The sequence below is a fragment of the Xenopus laevis genome, chromosome 8S (assembly GCF_017654675.1).
Source record: "Xenopus laevis strain J_2021 chromosome 8S, Xenopus_laevis_v10.1, whole genome shotgun sequence".
NCBI classification, from domain to species: Eukaryota; Metazoa; Chordata; class Amphibia; order Anura; family Pipidae; genus Xenopus; species Xenopus laevis.
Genome location: NC_054386.1, coordinates 32320604 through 32339719, shown reverse-complemented (window position 1 = coordinate 32339719; position 19116 = coordinate 32320604). Strand labels below are relative to the sequence as shown.

The window sequence follows — 19116 nt, the reverse complement described above, 5'->3', positions numbered from 1 at the left end:
TTTTTTTCAAAAGGAAGGAAGTGTCATGGCTTCTGGGAAACAGTTTAGATCATATCAGAATCAAAGCGAATGACGAACTGTTTCAGTTTTACACTGAGCAGTTGTGTTTTCTTTCTTTTCAAATTCTTTTTATTGAATTTTTGGCAATAAATTGAATTGACTTGACTGTTTGACAAAACATGCAGATATATGTATGCAATTACATATAAATAATGTTCCAAAATGTCATATGAACAATAAACAAGAAGTGTTAAACAATTAGACCTGTTCTCTTCTTTCAATTCAAAGCTCGGCAAATACGTTTACAGTTGTATATTCAAGCATATAAGGTACTACAATTATGGGATCCATTATCCAGAAAGCTCTGCATAACGGAAAGGTTGTTTCCCATAGACTCCATTTTATCCAAAAAATCAAATTTTTTAAAAATGATTTCCTTTTTCTCTGTAATAATAAAACAGTAGCTTGTATTTGATCCTAACTAAGATATAATTAATCCTTATTGGAAGCAAAACCAGCCTATTGGGTTTATTTAATGTTTACATGATTCTTTAGTAGACTTAAGGTATAAAGATGCAAATTGTCCCTAATCTGGAAAATCCCAGGTCCCGAGCATTTCCAGATAACAGGTCCTGTACCTGTATTTTAATGGCGTGATTTACATTTTAATATGATGGAGATATCGGTACACTAAGAAAAGCTGCACTTGGACTTATTTTTAATATTTACATTTATTTTGTCTTAGAATTCTTTGTCTATCAGGTTGCTAGGGCTTAGCTACAGTAGCAACCTTGTAGCTGTTTAAAAGTCAGAACAGAGGATCACTAGCCAGTGCATCCCAATTCCTATTACTCTGAAGCACAAAATAACTATCACGTTAATGCTGTAAATTGGGAAGCCAATCAAAAGTTGTCCAGAAGGGTGTGTCTTGTGGGCGTGGCCTCATTCATCATGGCCGCCTTTCTAATGCCCAAACAACAGCTTTGAGAGTGTATGTGTGTGAATAGAGGAAGCCCAGCTGCAGGGGATAAAACCCCTGACTGTACAAGAGGAGAAGCAGCAGCCCCCATGGAATTGCCACTTAGCAGGAGAGAACATGGCATTCTGCAGGCACTGAGAGAGAACCATTATAGACATGAAAGCATGTAATTACAAGCTGTCAGGGTCCCCCACAGGGGAGCAGAAACGAGGCTGAGCTCTAATTGCATGGTGCAGAAATGGCAGGCAAGCATGGGGGGAGCAGGGGATCTCATTGGTCTCTATCAGCTGTATCCAGGGTGTGTCAGTACCGTCAAGTCATCATGCGGGCCCCAGGGCAAAGTGTCCCTAGAAAGCACTTATCCCCCTGCCACAAGGAAGGGTCAACTTTGTAGCAAATAAATCCTGGTATTTATTAGACGGCACATCAGGCTGAGGTCACAGTCCTACTGGGCGTTTAACTTGCACTTAGGCCTCCAAATTACATAAAGAATCCATACCAGGAAAACCCCAAGCATTCCAGATAAAAGACCCCCATTGCTGCTATATAAACTGTAGGCTACCAAAAGAACACCCACCACCCCTGCTGCACTACCTTGATTTTCTGACATCCTTGTTGCTAGCGTTCGAACTCCACCCTTGTGCAACCTACACACACACAGAATATACACACACACAGAATCTAGTGCAAGTCTTTGCACTCTGCACCTTGCCCCGTCGTCATAAAATCTCCCTTAAATGGCTGCTGAATTTTGGAGAAGGAGACAGGGTAGCACAAGAACACGAAGAGCGAGTCAGAAGGAATCAGAAAGGGGTGGCACAAGGACAGAATTCAGATCAGAAAAGAACTGAGACTGTAGAAAAACAAGCCTAACGGGTAAAGCTACACTAGTTGGGGGGTTTGGGCAAAGCAGCTGAACTTCCAAAAAACAGGTAGCAGGGACCTCCATAACATTCTAGTTGTGCAGCAACTACCAATGGAGTTCATTCTGCTCAGTTCAGGACAAACAAGATCAAAAAGCTAAAAATGTAGTGTCTCATCCAATCAGGCGCTGCCCTGCGGCTACAGATGGCATTTTGGAGAGGGCAGAGAAAGCAAAGGAGAAAGCGATTTCTGCTTCCAACATCTGTATCCGTGCATCGGAGGCTTATATTAATCAATAACCTCTTCACCCAATAATTCCCTGTCTTTCCCTGGAATCCAAAGGCTTATGGGTTGGGCCACCCCATTCTGCTGGGTGGGGAGAAACAGATGGATCTCACTGCAATATTGGAGTAACCCTTGAGATAGTAAGCTTCCAGGGACCCTACAGACTGAGTGGTCAAGGCGTGCTCCCTGAACATGTATTTTCAGGGTCAGACTGGAGCCTTGGGGGTCCACCAGGGATGCAAAACAAAGGGGCCTCCTGGGAATTCGCAGGGGACCTCCTCCCGACCTTGAAACTCCAGGCCTAGGTGCGGCTGCAGCGCAACAGTGGTTCTTTATGGGGCAGCAGGAGAAGGTCTGGGCTGGCAGGGGCTCATAAGGACCGGGGCCCACCAGATTTTTTTTCCTGGCTGGCCCAGTCCTACCCTGTGTATTTAAATTAAAACAGTAAATATGACCTTTAAAAGGGTGGTTCAACTTTACAGTATAATTCTAAGCAACTTTCTAATTGGTCTTTATTCATTTTTTTTTAATGGTTTTTGGTTTGACTATTTGGTCGGACTCTTTCCAGCTTTCAAATAGGGGTCGCTGGCCCCCTCTAAAAAACAAATGCTCTGTAAGGCTACAAATGTAATTTTAATGCTACTCTTATCTTTCTATTCAGGTCTCTCCTATTCATAATCCAATCTCTCTTACCGTATTCACATCAGTGCCTGGTTGCTAGGGTAATTTGGACCCTAGCAACTTCAAGGCTGAAACTGCAAACTGGAGAGCTGCTGAATAAAAAGCTAAATAACTCAAAAAACACAAATAATAAAAAATGAAAACCAACTGCAGATTGTCTCTGAATATCACGCTCTATATCATACTAAAACTTAATTTAAAGATGATCATCCCCTTTATGCATATGCACATGTAGTCACTCTCGCGAAAATGTAGATTTCCTGCAGAACGTGGAATGTGGTCTGTTTTACCTCTCCAACTAATAGAGAGGTGCTGAGAAATGTCATGCAGCTTCCTATGAAACCTACAAAAAGCCCTTTGCTTATTTCTTAGAAGAGGCCGTGGCATTCCGAGGCAAAGCTGGGGAGAGCAGTTACACGTAACGAATAAACGGAGCCCCCCTTTTCTAGCCTTTTCTGATGCTGTAATGCAGCATCACTGGGTGTGAGATATGTGCCTGAGGAAGGGGCAGAGAAGAACGTGAAACCACATCACAACCTGACGGCTCTGTACAAGGGTATTTAGAAAACTGCCACCCTATCAGTCTCTCAAGGAGGGAGGGGGAGAGAGAGAGAGAGAGAGAGAGAGAGAGAGAGAGAGAGAGAGAGAGAGAGAGAGAGAGAGAGAGAGAGAGAGAGAGAGACAAGCCTTTATGGAGATGCCTTATAATACTGAATGTTTATTTGTACAATACTTTTTTCTTTCCCTAAAAGGGAAAACCCCCAGGTCAATTGGGAGTGGAAAGAAGGAGCTTGTTTTTTTTCTCCTTGCCTAGTGAAAGTGAAAGCCATAAGTAACATCTCTATGTGACTCATCTACCTGCAAAGAAAAGAAACATTCCAGTGCCACAATAACAAGTCTGAACTCGCACTAATTACCCTAACAGTCTGGCACCAAGGGTTAATGGTCTCAAGGGAAAGTGCATCTGTCGACAGAGGGAGCTACTTTTAGCATCCGCCATTTATCGGAAAATAGAAAGTAACAGGCTCAGAGGTCTAAAGGGTCATGCATGTGTGCTGACCAACCCTAAGGAGAGTGGGACACATTTTACTCTAAGTATCAGTAACACCCACTGCAATGGGGACAAATGCACAAATACCCTGCAACATTCTTACTGAGAAAGTCATCAGTGAATGGGGCCAAACTGATCCTCAACGTCTTACTGTGCATGGGGCCAAATCGATCTCAGTCTTACTGTGCATGGGGCCAAAGTGATCCCCATAGTTTTACTGGGCATGGGGCCAATGTGATCCCCTACGTCTTACTGAGCAAGTCATTGAGAAACCCAAAGTTAGATATTTCCCACACCCTTAATTGTTTTCTACCAAAGAGCTTAATCTGATAAGATCTCAAATAAATTTAGAAATTTACTGGTACTTCCTTCAACGACAGAACGAAGCTGAGCACCAAGAAACCGCAATAAGTAATTTATATGGTCATCAGCACTGGGCCATTTCTATACTTCAACTTTTCTTTCCCTTTAAAGAAGAGGCAGCCAAGAGCATCAGATTATTGCAGAACATATTCTGAATACGGACAGCACCATGGCGGCTTGTCGTGCACCGGATAACACTCCGTGCCATGTTTATCAGTTGCCGTGGAGGCGGCAAGGATGATGTCATTGGCTGCTCCAGCTGTATTATTGCCTATGCAGCCGGGAATTAGAGCCGTTAGCTCTCTAGTCTATGACAGGAGGCCAAAGGTTTATATCTCTTCCCCTGTGCTGAGAAAGCCATCCGCCCAGCCACCACTTAACCCTACCTTGTGCAAACCATGCATACACCATCTTTTTAAGACTGTGCAGCTGCCCAGACAGAGCACACACTGCTAGTTAGTGAGCTATCTGCAAGCAAAATTTGACTGCAAAGTTTATGTATGGGTAGGCAAACAAATAAAAATGCTTCCTTCCCTTGACCTGAGGATACCCCAAGTGCAATATATTCAGTGCAAGGCAACCACAGCACCTTAGCAGGGAACGTCTGTGCCCGCAAATATGCCCGCAATAGTTCTTTCTACCGATTCCTAGCATATGCTCTGGGCTGCTGTCACTTACCCAAGCTTAGGGACCCACAATATATATTATAAGATATATAATATACAGGTATGGGAACTGTTATCCAGAATGCTCGGGACCTGGGGTTTTCCGGATAACGGTTCTTTCCGTAATTTGGGTCTTCATGCCTTAAGTCTACTAGAAATTCATTTAAACATTAAAAATACCCAATAGGCTGGTTTTGCTTTCAATAAGGATTAATTATATCTTAGTTGGGATCAAGTACAAGCTCCTGTTTTATTATTACAGAGAAAAAGGAAACCATTTTTAAAAATTTGGATTATTTGGATAAAATGGAGTCTATGGGAGACAGCCATTCCGTAATTCGGAGCTTTCTGGATATCGGGTTTCCGGATAAGGGATCCTATACCGTATATAAAATATATTATAACAATACAAGACTGTTTAGTAATGAATTCAGATTCACATTATATGGCAGCTCAGAAACCAATGCAGTCTGCATCAGGAGGTAGCAATCAGCCCTGTAGCATCAGTTTCTATGCCAGGTGGACCTCATTTTCTGCTTGATGATTTCCCTTAACCCCAAAGTTTACCACCTTGTCAGCAGCAGCCCAGAGCTGACTGAATGAGAATGTGCAGTACCACTGGCACATAAAAGATGTCTAACAAGATCCAAGATGGGGGAGCTGCTGGGGCAACTTTGAAGGCCTGGACCATTACTGTAGTTGATCTGCTGAACTTCTGTGTGGGTACAGTAAAATCAGTCTATAAAAACAGCATTTTAAGCATTAAAAATGTGTAGGCTTTACTTCTCCTTTAAGTCTCATAACTGGCGCCTGGGATGCTATGGCTCATAACCATGTTTTTTTCCTTTTGTAGGATGGTAGAAATCTGATCCCAAACACGAAGAGACACATGGCTGCAGGGCGCTTGCTGTTTAATAGGGGTTAAAGCCAGTAAAGGAGAGAAGCTTATTAATCCTGCAGGGGAACTGGTGCTGAACTTGAGCCTGGGAGCATCAGAGTAATTATCACTCCCACCAGCCTAATGAAAGAAGCCTCGTTACTAACCAGCCAAGCAGCAGCAGCAAGCAGGGCCCGTGTGACTTCCTCTCTGTATGAAAGTTTCAATAATGCCGCCTGGCCATTAAACAAAGCTAATTAAGCTGACGGAGAAAAACAGATTGCTCTGAGCCGGCACTTTCACTGGAATAAGCATCTTAACCATAAAAATTACAGGCAATGTTAAATGCCCAGGGGATTCTGGGAAATGGTAGTTCATCACAAACAGGACCACCATATGCTTAACATTCCCTCACTACGAGAAAGTGAGACAAAATTAGGGAAGGGGGGGGCTGACGGATTAACCCCTGTGTCAACAAAGGCCCATTCTTCCTGCCTACTCAATAGGCCACTTGGTGGGGAACAAAGGAAGGGGCTGCAGGACAAGGCCATAAAGCTATTGTCGTCTGAGTGGACACCAAGGTCCAGACAGCAGGGGTCAGGCTGGGCGTAATATGTTAATTTGCTACCTGGCCACGTTCAACCCTTCTACTGGGAGCTGCCATACAGCACAGCATATTGCAAATAGGTGTAAGAGAAAAGCTGTAAGAGCCCAACATCGTCATTAAATTAAAATTTAATACAAGCTTACGCATACTGAAATAAGTTAGATCCAATATATCTTATAGGGGGGCTGCTTTTGCCTAGAAGATGTATTAGATCTCACCAGACATCATCTCTCTACATGCAGAATTTGTGCAAAAAGCAGTGATTTTGTTGGATATTTTTGTTGGATTTTGTTGGTACTGGAATCAGTGAGTACTAATTTATCTGCGAGGAAAGGAACCCCCCCTATAAGATATATTGGATCTAACTATAAATGAATATCTGACTCCCAACTGCTGCATGAAGACAGAATGAAGAGAAACAGATGCTGAGGGAGGAATAGTGAAGATAAACTTGATCATTTCAGAAATGCTAAAGAATTTTAATTGATTATATTTAGAAAGTTTCTTATTTCAGTATTATGAAGCTTATATTAAATTTTCATTTTTGTGATAGTTCCCCTTTTACAATCAAGTATTTGGTATGCAAATGACCAACTGTATGGGGACACCACCGAGGTGCTTCTCTGTTAGTGTCTGGAGGGTGTAATGAAGCAACCGAGTGACCCTGGGGAGTTGGTTCCTTCCCTGCAGACTAAACAGACAGAGACAGATGTAGTAATGAACATGGGCTAGCTCATTTGCTCAATAAAAGGGGGGAGGGGGGCTGGTAATATGACCCTCCACCTTGCTTTCACACCATCTCAGTTCCATTAGGAGATGACTGCTCAGCACCCAGAACCTGGGAAAAATAACCTGACATTTATTATGTCTGGAAGAGATGAAGCAGTTGTTAAAGGAATAATGGACCTAAGCAGGGGCAATGGCACAGGGGATTATACCCAGAGTTCTGCTGCCCATGCAATTTCCACTTTGGTGGGGAGGTGGCAAAAGGCCCCCTCCCATATTAGCTTGCAATGGTAATCTCCTATGGACTGTGAAGCTGCCATATTGAACAGTACACCCTTTGGATGCCTGCTTGTCACTATACATGTAAAGGGAAGCGCAACACAGAGTATCCAGCGGGAAAGCACTATGGGAGATCTGACCACAAAGTAGGCGAGGGCTATTAGTGCCTAGAGGAAGGCACATTTGAAAGGAGGAATGATGGTGATTACATTCATTAAGCAGAGGGAAAGGAAAGCATGACATGGAAATTACACAACTCGAACATTTCACATCTCCCATTATAGGCAGGAGCTAGGGCTCAAGATAACAAACAGCTACTGCTATTTCCCATCCCTTACTGCTAATTTTCTCTTACAAATAACCATGATTATCCTTCCTCCGCACCATGGGACAGATGCGCTTTTATTGGGCAAGTTTTTTTTTTTTTTTTTGGAACAGGGCCACAGAGTGACAAGAACAAAGATTTGCCAGAAGGAGCTCTAAAGTGAAAAGTTGCGTTATAAGATTCACAGATGTTATTTGCGGAGGGTACAATTTATTGTGTGCCCAGAACATTCCTTCTCTGTATATTTGTATTTATACATATGGGAGGAGGGAGGTGCCATATTGATTCCCTTAGACCAGGGGTCCCCAACCTTTTTAAACCGTGAGCCACATTCAAATATAAAAAGAGTTGGGGAGCAACACAAGCATGAAAAAGTCCCTTGGGGTGCCAAATAATGGATGTGATGGGCTATTTGGTAGCCCCTATGTGGAGTGGCAGTGTACAAGAAGCTCTACTTGGCACTATACTTAGTTTTTATGCAATTAAAACTTGCTTTCAAGCTTGGAATTCAAAAATAATCATGTTCTTTGAGGACCTTGAGAGCAACATCCAAGGGGTTGGAGAGCAACATGTTGCTCACGAGCTACTGGTTGGGGATCACCGCCTTAGACAGTACAGTACGAGGATATAGCTTATTCGGCGCCCAGAGCATTCCTTCTCTTTATATTTGTATTTATACATATAGGAGGAGGGAGGAACCATATTGATTCCCTTAGACAGTATTTGTATTTATACATATGGGAGGGAGCTGCCATATTGCCTCACAACAAGAGCGGCTCACACAGGGTATGCCCAGATAAACTCATACATTAGACATGACCACTTGCCTTTGAAACCAGTTAATCTCTCCAAGCAAACAAATGCCTCTCTCCAGGCCCAGGAATCCGTTAACGAGATGCGGAAATGTGCTCCAACTCGTTATCAGTCTGCAGAGATATTGGGAGCAAACTGTCTGGGTTGACACAAGGCTGACAATTAGCAAGCCTCCCATTTGCCAGCAGGGAGCCATATGTGGAATGTTGCAACTGTAGGGCAATTGGATGGCGGCAGTCACCACAGGGAGCCCCTTACTGCCAATGAGACAAGATAGTAAAACGGTGACTGGATTCCATCAGGCTCCAAACATTCTGCTCCCTAATGTCATGCCTTAAATAGCACTTTTTTAAAGGTTTTTATTTTGCATTTTATAACAACAAATAAACAAACATTAAATGGTTTGCGGTTCCATCATCTGACAAACATTATAGCACAGCGTACATATTCAATACATTTGAGTCCTGTACATTTGGATTCACTCTATTTCAGAAAGGTTCTGATTCTGGCAGACCTAAAGCCCCTGAATAGGCGGTGCAGCTAGTTCTGTCACTGTTAACTTATCCCCCTGAATCCTACGGCTCCTCTATGGCGTCTAGCCAATCTCGCCACACTAGCTCATATTTTTGGGGACATCCTCTTGCAGTGTAGGTGAGTTGTATCAGGGGGAGTGTTGCTTTAATCAAGTTCAACCAGCCATTCATTAACTGTGGGGGAGAGGGGGGACATCCAATTCAGGAGGATACATTTCCTGGCATAGAACAATAGTGTACGAAAGAGTATTCTCATGGCCGCCCTAGGGGTGACCTCATCTATTACACCGAGAATGCATACCTGAGGAGTCAATAACATAGGCAGTGCAATTTTATCCTGGACATAGGTGAGAACCTGAGACCAGAAGGCTTGGATTCGGGGGCATGACCAGATAAGATGTAGATAAGATGCCTCTGAGGCACTACACTTAGGACATTGTGGTGAGTCCCGTCGGTTCATACGGAACAGCCTATTTGGGGTTAAGTGGAGTCTATGTAGGATCTTGAACTGGATTAGTCTATCTCTGGTTGAGACGAGGTAGTCATAGGCCCTAGCAGTCGCCTCTTCCCAATCTTCGTCCTCTAGCCCCGGGATGTCTCTACTCCAGGCTGCACCCGCTGCATGAAAAGGAGGTTTAATAGTAGCTAGGAGAAGCGAGTACAGCCTGGTGACAAGTTTTTTGGCGGTGGGGGCTCTAAGAGCTGCTTCTATGTTAGAGGTTGTGAGATCTATGACGTTGCCTTGAAATTGGGTAGTAGTGGCCTGTCTAAGCTGGAAATAGGAGAACCAGGGAAGAGGCTCCTGGGTTTGGACATGCTTAATTTCAGCCCTAGGGCGTATCGCTCCATCCATAACCAAGTCCCCTAGTGTACGTAGGCCCCATCGTGGCCCCATTCTGTATTCTGCTATGTGCTGGAAGTGTGGGAGTAAGGAGTTTCCCCATAGGGGTAGCTGGGGCGACAGAAAAGGTATTGCTATATTGCAAATTTTAAGTGCTGCCACCCATGCTTTATATGGGGTGATTATAATTGGGTGGGTGGTGTGTAGATCGGAAGATTTGCGGAATGGGATATATGAGAGGGACTCTATTGAGCTCGCTAAAGTGGCCTGCAATGGGAAATTTGGATTATATGGATCTGGATTAAGCCACCAGTGTATATAGTAAATCTGAGCAGCCAATGAGTAGAAATACCACTGTGGGAGGCCCAATCCCCCTTCACTGACAGGAGCCCGCAGTTTGGCTCTAGCAAACCTGGGGGGCTTGTTCGCCCAGAGAAACGATGTTTGGGCCATCCATCAATAGAGACAAAGAAGGACCGGGGGATGAGAACAGGGGAATTGTGGAAGATGTAGAGGAATTTAGGGAGAAATATCATTTTTAGAAGATTGATTCTGCCCCAGATAGAGATGGGTAGGTTAGCCCAGACTTTAAGCTTATCTTTCATAGTGGAGAGAATTGGTTCTAGATTAGAGGGTATAAAGGCGTCCAGATTTCTATGTATCACAATGCCAAGGTATTTGAAGGAATCTACCCAGACCAGGGGAGTGGGAGGAAATAGGTCGGGATTAATGTTGGCGTCAATAGCGAGTATGCTTGATTTACCCCAATTGATTTTTAGTCCTGAAAATCGTCCAAAGTGGTCCACTATATCCAGGACAGCCTGCAGAGAGTTGCCTGGGTTATCCAGATACAACAGTATGTCATCTGCATATAGAGAGATGCGTTCTTCCACTCTCCCCAGGCGAAGACCTGTGATATTATTTGCTTGGCGGACCAGGATTGCTAAATAGCACTTTTACTGCTCCTGGCTATTGGATCTCCAGGGGGCGCTGTTGCATGAATGATTGTGCATTTGGAAAACCTCACTGGAACGGACTCCATGCAGAGCATCGAGTGCAGACAACCACTGGCAAAGCTGTGTGGCCCCTAAATGATCAAAGTCACTTACAGCAGCATTTCCTCATTGGCGGAGCAATGGGATCACCACTCCCTCTGACTTTAGAAAGCGCTTTTCTTTCCACACACATCCCTTTGGATAAAGCTGTGCCGGCCCTGCTGATGGGGCGCCTCTTGCTTGGCTGCTCAGTTGTGCATATAGGTCCCTCCAGCAGTGACAGCAAATCAATCCCATTAATGCAATTCGGTGCCCTTCACGGTCAGGCAAAGGTCGGCTGCCGGTTTCTTACAATTTTGGCCTATTTCTGCCTAACACGCTGCAATTTATATTGAACGAAAAACTGTGATAAAAGGGTAGGGCATGGAGAGGGGTCCATCCCAACTAGAAGAGCAGTCATGAGCACGCTCATACTCATTAAGAGAGACATATTCTAAGGCCAGACATATCCTAAGGCCGGACATATCCTAAGGCCGGACATATCCTAAGGCCAGACAAAGTCTCCCGCGGCGGTTGACATAGGCACTCAAGGGCCACTCCCCAAAAGATACCGCCCCTTGGCACAGGCTCTCGGTGCCTATCAATAAATACGGCCCTGCTAAGGTGGTTACACTAAGGATACAGGTAACTCCCTCCACAAAGTCAAACAATTCCCAGCAGAGTTAGGCAGGGGTTGCTGGGAGTTCCGCCTCACCCACGACAAAGGGATGTTAGAAGCTTGTCTGATATATGAATGCACCTTCAAAAGTGCACAGGACAATGGGATTCTGTCCCAATCAGCTGAACCAAAAGTGACACCCAACCGTATCCAGAAGGCCCCCTTATCCCTATATATTGTATAGAAGCACCCAGCACCTGTTGTGCTCTGTGCAAACTGCCTGGCATGCACTGTACTCCCAGTGGGGCTAATCATACACCCACGCCGACCCAACATTCATTTATCATTGCTTGTTGCCATGCGCCATGTTCGATTAGCAGTCTAAAACTGGAGCAGTCTCTTAGTGCAAGAAACCATCAGGCTGTACAGACAGACGGGGACAAGGGACAGCTGCAAGGATCATGTTGTAGGGCCCTATTACTCCCAGCAGGATAACCTAAAGCACCAGATACAGGCTAGTCATGACAATTGGTTGCTAGGGGTAGAGTCCTGCAGCGGGTCGGGTACCCGTGGGTTACCCACAAAAACCTGGGGGTTGCGGATAGAAGTTCCGGGTGCGGGCATAGACGCTGGTTTGTGGTTCGGTGTCTTCTCAATAGTGATATTTACTCCTTTTTTCTGATCACGGCTACTTCCGATGATGTCACTTCCGGTTTACAATGACAGCACTTCCTGATTCTTGATGATCAGCGGGTCGCGGGTCCGGGTTGCGGATAAGGTACTTGCGGGTCTGGTAGCGAGTAAGAATGCAAAAAATGGACCCGCGAAGGGGTACTAGACCTTCGAAGCATCCTTAAAAGGGCTGCAAAGGGTTTTTTTTTATTTTTTAGTTCCTATTTTGTGCTGGAGCTGTTCCTGCCAGTATGTTGGAACATGTTGGGTTATTACACAGGTGTTATAACAATAACAGTCATGTCTCTACCTGTATGTGCCGCAATGGGAAGCAGTCGCTGCATGGCCTTTCTATAGAGGCTACTATGTGATTACCTCACACCCAGGCCAAATAATAAGCCCCCAGATATTGTTTCAGAATTCATATTATCAAGGCAATGTCCCTTTAAAGGTCAAACCCAAAATAAAAATTTGCCTAATAAAAGAAAACCTTATTCTAAGCAAGATTGCCATAAACATTCATTACACATTTTCTATTACAATTTTTTTACATTATTTGTATATGTAATGCTATTGAAAGCCGTGTTTGTCTGTCCCTTTCTATTCTTTTCCCTGATGTCTAAGACTGTTGATACAATGTAAGACAAGGCAGCTGATTAACAGACCTGTCTTTGCTGGGGAACCAAGACTGTTGCAACATTGTTAATAAAAAAAGTAACATCTGGGAGTTAAGCCAATGCTGCTTTCAATATCAATTGTTTTTACAAATAACTTTAAAAGCACTGAAAATTTGTAATGAATGAATATTGGAAAGTTGCTTAAAATTAGATTTTCTTTTATTAGGCAATTATTTATTTTGGGGTTGACGTGCCCTTTAAATAACAGCATGTGTTTTAACTGCAGGCGGATCCCCTAGGGCAGTGATCCCCAACCAGTAGCTAGTGAGCAACATGTTGCTCTCCAACCCCATGGATGTTGCTCTCAGTGGCCTCAAAGCAGGTGCTTATTTTTTAATTTATGGCTTGGAGGCAAGTTTTGGTTGTATAAAAACCAGGGACATTGCCAAACAGAGCCTCAATGTAGGTTCACAATCCACATAGGGGCTACCAAATAGCCAATCACAGCCCTTATTTGGCACCCCAAGAACATTTTTCATGCTTGTGTTGCTCTCCAACTCCTTTTACTTCTGAATGTTGCTCACAGGTTCAAAAGGTTGGGGATCCCTGCCCTAGGGCTTAGGGGGGTATTGGCTGTCCCGTATCATTGGAAAGGGGATTGTAGCTCACAAGGCAAAAAGGGTGCCGTAGACTCCCTTTCCAAAGCAGGTGACATTTGGTGCTCAGACATGACTCTGTAAGTGAGTGACCGACATGAACAGACTGAGAACCACAGCTGGATCCTGTCTAACTTCAACAAACAATGCTGTGCCCCTCCCCCATACTTATACTGTTCATTTCAATGCAGCACTTTATCCATACATTGCACTGCCGGCAGGACATTAAAAGCCACAGTGTGGCCCAGTATTGCAGATGCAGAAATGTCACACAGCAACATAGGAGCCAGACTGATAATGCAGCAACAAAAAATAAATAGGTATTCCCTTGTACTAAGCACAATTCAGCAGGAACAGACCCTAAGTTTTCTCATAGCCTGTACAGAGAGATCCCATAAAACTATGGCAGCATAGGTATTCCCCTGTACTAAGCACAATTTATCAGAAACAGCCCCCTAAAGCTGGCCATAGACGCAACAATCTCATCGTACGAATTGAGGATTTTCCGACCATGTGTGGAGAGTCCCGACATTTTTCGTCTGGCGGAGATCGGTCTGTATAGAGAGACACTATAAAACTATGGCAGCATAGGTATTCCCTATACTAAGCACCAGGGCAGCCATCAGGGGGGGGACAGGGGGGAGAGTTGTAGGGGGGTCGGCCATGCCAAACTTACTTGATTAGCTGGACCCCCCCCGGAGAGCTGCTGACTTCGGGAAGGCATTGACGTTTAAGGGGCCCTGGCCACCAATTTTCTTATAATGTGGGGGGGGGGGGCAATTAAGCAGGAGCAGCCCCCTAAGTTTGCTCACAGTCTGTACAGAGAGACACCCATAAAACTATGGCAGCATAGGTATTCCCCTGTACTAAGCACAATTCAACAGGAACAGCCCCCTAAGTTGGCTCATAGTCTGTACAGAGAGATCCCATAAAACTATGGCAGCATAGGTATTCCCCTTTACTGAGCACAATTCACCATGAACAGTCCCCAGACAGATCCCTTGGGCTCTGGAGCCAAACAACCACAGGCCAGAGACTCAGAAAGTAATAATAATAAGGATCAGGAAGGAACAACTGGAATAGGGATGTAAGGAAGAGATGTTTTTCTAATGGAGATATATTACTTTCTAAGGGTCACTGGATTGACACCTATATACCAGAAGGAATGTTTTGGGCACAAATAAGTCTGTCAATATTGCAGCTGCCAGCCACATGTATAAATACAAATATACAGATGTAACAGTGTGTGGCCACTGTGCCCTCTTACAGCACTAAGAAAAGAGTGTGCTTCTGACTGTGGCCTAGTTCCCCTTTAAAACTGAGGCTGAAAAGTAACAATGAGGAAGTTTACACTGACCAGACAATGAGTGGTGGAAAACAAGCGACTCCTGTGTGAAAGAACAACATCTGACATTCTCACAATTCTATGGAAATGTCCCATTATGTGACAGGAGCTGAGTGAGCAGTTTGGCTGCCAGTGGGGGGGGGGGGGAGAGACATTGGGCGGCAGGGAGGGGATTCCCTGCACCAGGGCTGTGGCACTGTTACACCTTTGCCTCTATTTAGATCAGTGGTCCCCAACCAGTAGCTCGCGAGCAACATGTTGCTCTCCAACCCCTTGGATGTTGCTCCCAGTGGCCTCAAAGCAGGAGCTTATTTTTGAATTCCAGGCTTGGAGGCAAGTTTTGGTTGTATAAAAAACAGGTGTACCAAACAGAGCCTCCTGTAGGCTACCAGTTCACATAGGGGCTACCAAACAGCCAATCACAGCCCTTATTTGACATCCCCATGGACTTTCTCATGCTTGTGTTGCTCTCCAACTCTTTTTACATTTAAATGTGGCTCACGAGTAAAAAAAGGTTGGGGACCCCTGATTTAGATCATTAATTCAATGTATAGAGCAGTGATCCCCAACCAGTAGCTCGTGAGCAACATGTTGCTCTCCAACCCCTTGGATGTTGCTCACAGTGGTCTCAAAGCAGATGATTATTTTTGAATTCCTGTCTTAAAGGCAAGTTTTGGTTGTATAAAACCCAGGTGCACTGCCAAACAGAGTCTCAATGTAGGTTGACAATCTACAAAGGGGCTACCAAATGGCCAATCACAGCTCTTATTTGGCACCCCAAGAACATTTTTCATGCTTGTGTTGCTCCCCAACTCCCTTTTCTTCTGAATGTTGCTCACAGGTTCAAAAGGTTGGGGATCTCTGGTATAGAGGGTGACTGGCCCAGACTAAGGACCCCCCCCCCCTCAAAAAAAAAAGTAAGCCCGGAGAGGATGAAGTATCATTATTCCTCTTTATTTATACAGCACCAGCATATTCTGCAGCACTTTACAGGGATTATCATACTCATCAGCCCATGCCCCAGTGGAGCTTGCAATCTAAGGTCCCTATCACAGTCACACACACACAGCAGGGGCAGTTTTAGCTGGATCAGTTAACCTGCCTGTATGATTTGGAGTGTGGGAGGAACCAGGGCATCAGTGTGATCAATGTATGCAGCATTCTACCACCTGTGGCCCAACATGCAAGGGAAACTTGGGCATCCCATTGGGGATGGCAATGTGATAATGGACCTTAGATAATAAAGTCAACTGAAGCAGGGACTGATGGGAATGATACAAACCTAAGGTTTCAATGGAGCAGGGACTGATGGGAATGGAATAGGAACCTTAGATTGCTCCACTGGGGCAAGGACTGATGGGAATGTGATAACAGACCTTATATAATAGGGTCAACTGGGGCAGGGACTGATGGTAATCATACAGACCTTATATATTGTAAGCTCCACTGGGGCAGGGACTGATAGCAATGCTATAAGGACTGATGGGAATGATGTATAATCTATGTACAACACTACGGAATACAATTAAACCCCTTATCCTATTATATAGCATAAGTGCAGCTCTAAAAGCACCAGTTAGGATTCTTCCAGAACATAACAGGAAGCCCACTAAAAAAAAGAAAATAAAAAAAGCAAAACCCTCCACCCCACCTCACCTTCGTCAAACAGAAAGAACCTTGTTTCGCTTATGAGGCCACAACTACCCGGGGAATTAAAATGTTCCCAAGATACTGCGCAAAACCCAGAATCCTGCAGGTTGCAACCGCCACCAACTGTCAGCCACTAAGCCCTTTGCCTGACTACATACCTTGATTACTTCTATAGAACATACTCTGTACAAATGAACCCTCACCGACACATGAACTACATACTGGCTGGTATTAAACCGCGAACCCCATTGCTGCCAGGCTGCAACTCTACCCAAGGTGCCACCATGCTACTTATGCACTCATTTAATAGGCTCCTGTATAGGACAGTATATTCATCATTCGCTTGTCAATTAAAATCACCACTGGCCCCACCTCCCTTGTTATGGTGTTTGGTTCTTCCCAAGGCCACCAAAACATGGACATACAGAGCTCTGATACCTTGGGAGGCACAGAGAGGGGGATTCCTTATGATGGGGCAGCTGTATAGTCTGTCATGGTACAGTAGCTGCCAACAGCAGTACAAATGCAGCCCTTGCCAATGCTATGGGACACTCATTGTTCTCCTATCCGCAGCAATAGCCATTTCCTTTTCTCACGAGTTGAACTTCTACAATGGGCTACAAAGTGTCCTTTTCGACTGTATCTGAAATTCAGGAAGAGCAAGTTCAGGCCCAGGGGGTGGTGCACCTCTCCTCCCATGTCCTTACACTGAATCTATACAGGGATACCCCAACCTTGGTACCCTGCACTGAACCCCAGCACCACTCAGTTCCAATGCAGAACAGCGACAGTAACACAAGCCCCAGGCAATGGAGAAGGCACCAAATATCTAAGTTGACATGAAAGCAACGTGCCGCTCATTTAGGTGAAACCTGAGGAGCAGGGTTGAAGGGATGAGTAATTGCACCCATTTGCACAAATGCCTTCAGGTCACATGATTTGTCATTTAGTCTCGCTCTCTTCTTACACCTACACCATTCAAAGCTGCAAAAGTACAAGCCAAACAGCTTTAGGCTTAGGATGTACTGCATGGAGCGTAACTCACATGGAATGTACTTTTTAGCATCACAGAGTGGTATGTGCCAGACAACGGCACCCAGCAACCCAATGCAAATGGTGCTCCAGCCCCTCTATCCAGTGCAACCGGTGCTCCCCTCCTACCCCCTATCTCATGCCCCTGTCCCTCTCTCCCGTGCAACCGGTGCTCCTGCCCCTCTCGTGTGCAACCGTTGCTCCTCTCCTACCCCTATCTTGCGTTGCTGCCCCTCTCCCGTGTGCAACCGGTGCTCCTGCCCCTCTCCCGTGTGCAACCGGTGCTCCTGCCCCTCTCCCGTGTGCAACCGGTGCTCCTGCCCCTCTCCCGTGTGCAACCGGTGCTCCTGCCCCTCTCCCGTGTGCAACCGGTGCTCCTGCCCCTCTCCCGTGTGCAACCGGTGCTCCTGCCCCTCTCCCGTGTGCAACCGGTGCTCCTGCCCCTCTACCGTGTGCAACCGGTGCTCCTGCCCCTCTCCCGTGTGCAACCGGTGCTCCTGCCCCTCTACCGTGTGCAACCGGTGCTCCTGCCCCTCTCTCTCTCCCCCACAAACAGTGTCGCCCCTGTCCATATTCCCAGTAATTTCAAGCCAGAACATCTGCCTGTGCAAAAAGATGAAGCAGCAGCAGGAGGAGCTAAACTACAAATCTCAACAGAATCAGCTAAACTACAAGTCTCAGCAGAAGAAGCAGCTGAACTACAAGTCTTGGCAGGAGGAGCAGCAGAAGAGGCAGCAGCTGAACTACAAGTCCCAGTAGAAGGAACTACAAGTTTCGGCAGAAGAAGGAGCAGCAGCTAAACGACAAGGCCAGGCAGGAGGCGCAGAAGCAGCTGAACTACACGTCTCGGAAGCAGGAGGAACAGCCGCCCCAGGCCAAGAAGTGAGCCAGTAGGAAAGTGTTACCCGGGGGCTGAGGGCGGTGCCGCTTTCTCACACCTTTTCCACCTCCGGCCCCACACAAGGCCTGGCCCTGCCCCAGCATCCCCTCCCTACCTGCTTTCTCGATTTTCCCGGACATGTCCGCTTCCGCCGCCGGTGAGGCCTGAGCTCCGCTGTTCGGTGCTTGTTAATACGGGCTGTGGGGAGGGGAGGCCCCGGTCCCTGAGGTATCGTCCTCCCCTCCCTGGCGGCTCCCCGACCTATCCCAGCAGCATGTCCCGGAGCTTCAGTCCGGGTAGGGGAGCGGTGCGTCAGGGCCTGACTAGCGGTGGTGTTCTTCTCACTCCCGGCTCTATGTGTGTGTGTCTGACGAGCTCCCCCTCTCCTTCCGACTACTTAGCGCAGCGCCCCTAGTGGTGACCGAGATAACTGCGCTCAGCACCCCTCAACCTACAACTGCATCACAGCGCCCCTAGCGGCCTCACGCACATGCACTCCCACAGAAAGGACGTCAGATTTCCGTAGCTCACCGCGCCCATAGCGGTCACTGAGCTAAACTGCGGGAAGATAAGAACAAACCTCGGACTTCCACTGATTTACTGCGCCCCTAGCGGACAACGAGGTAATAGCGCCTGATAATGTGCCTAAGATTCAGCTTCTTCACTGCGCCCCCAGTGGACAGAGAGGAAACTGCGTCAAATAAAGAAATGTCCCAGTTAGT

At 45.9% G+C, this 19116-nt stretch overlaps 1 protein-coding gene across 1 annotated transcript in view; it reads right to left on the bottom strand.

The window, feature by feature from the left end:
* rapgef1.S (Rap guanine nucleotide exchange factor 1 S homeolog) overlaps positions 1–18746 on the bottom strand; it is a gene marked incomplete at its 5' end in the record, with an annotated part of 53826 nt that extends 35080 nt beyond the window's left edge. Inside the window, 1 exon segment of the mRNA NM_001092303.1 lies at positions 18510–18746. Within this exon segment, the coding sequence (NP_001085772.1) occupies positions 18510–18534 (25 nt within the window).
* Between the last annotated feature and the right edge of the window lie 370 nt (positions 18747–19116).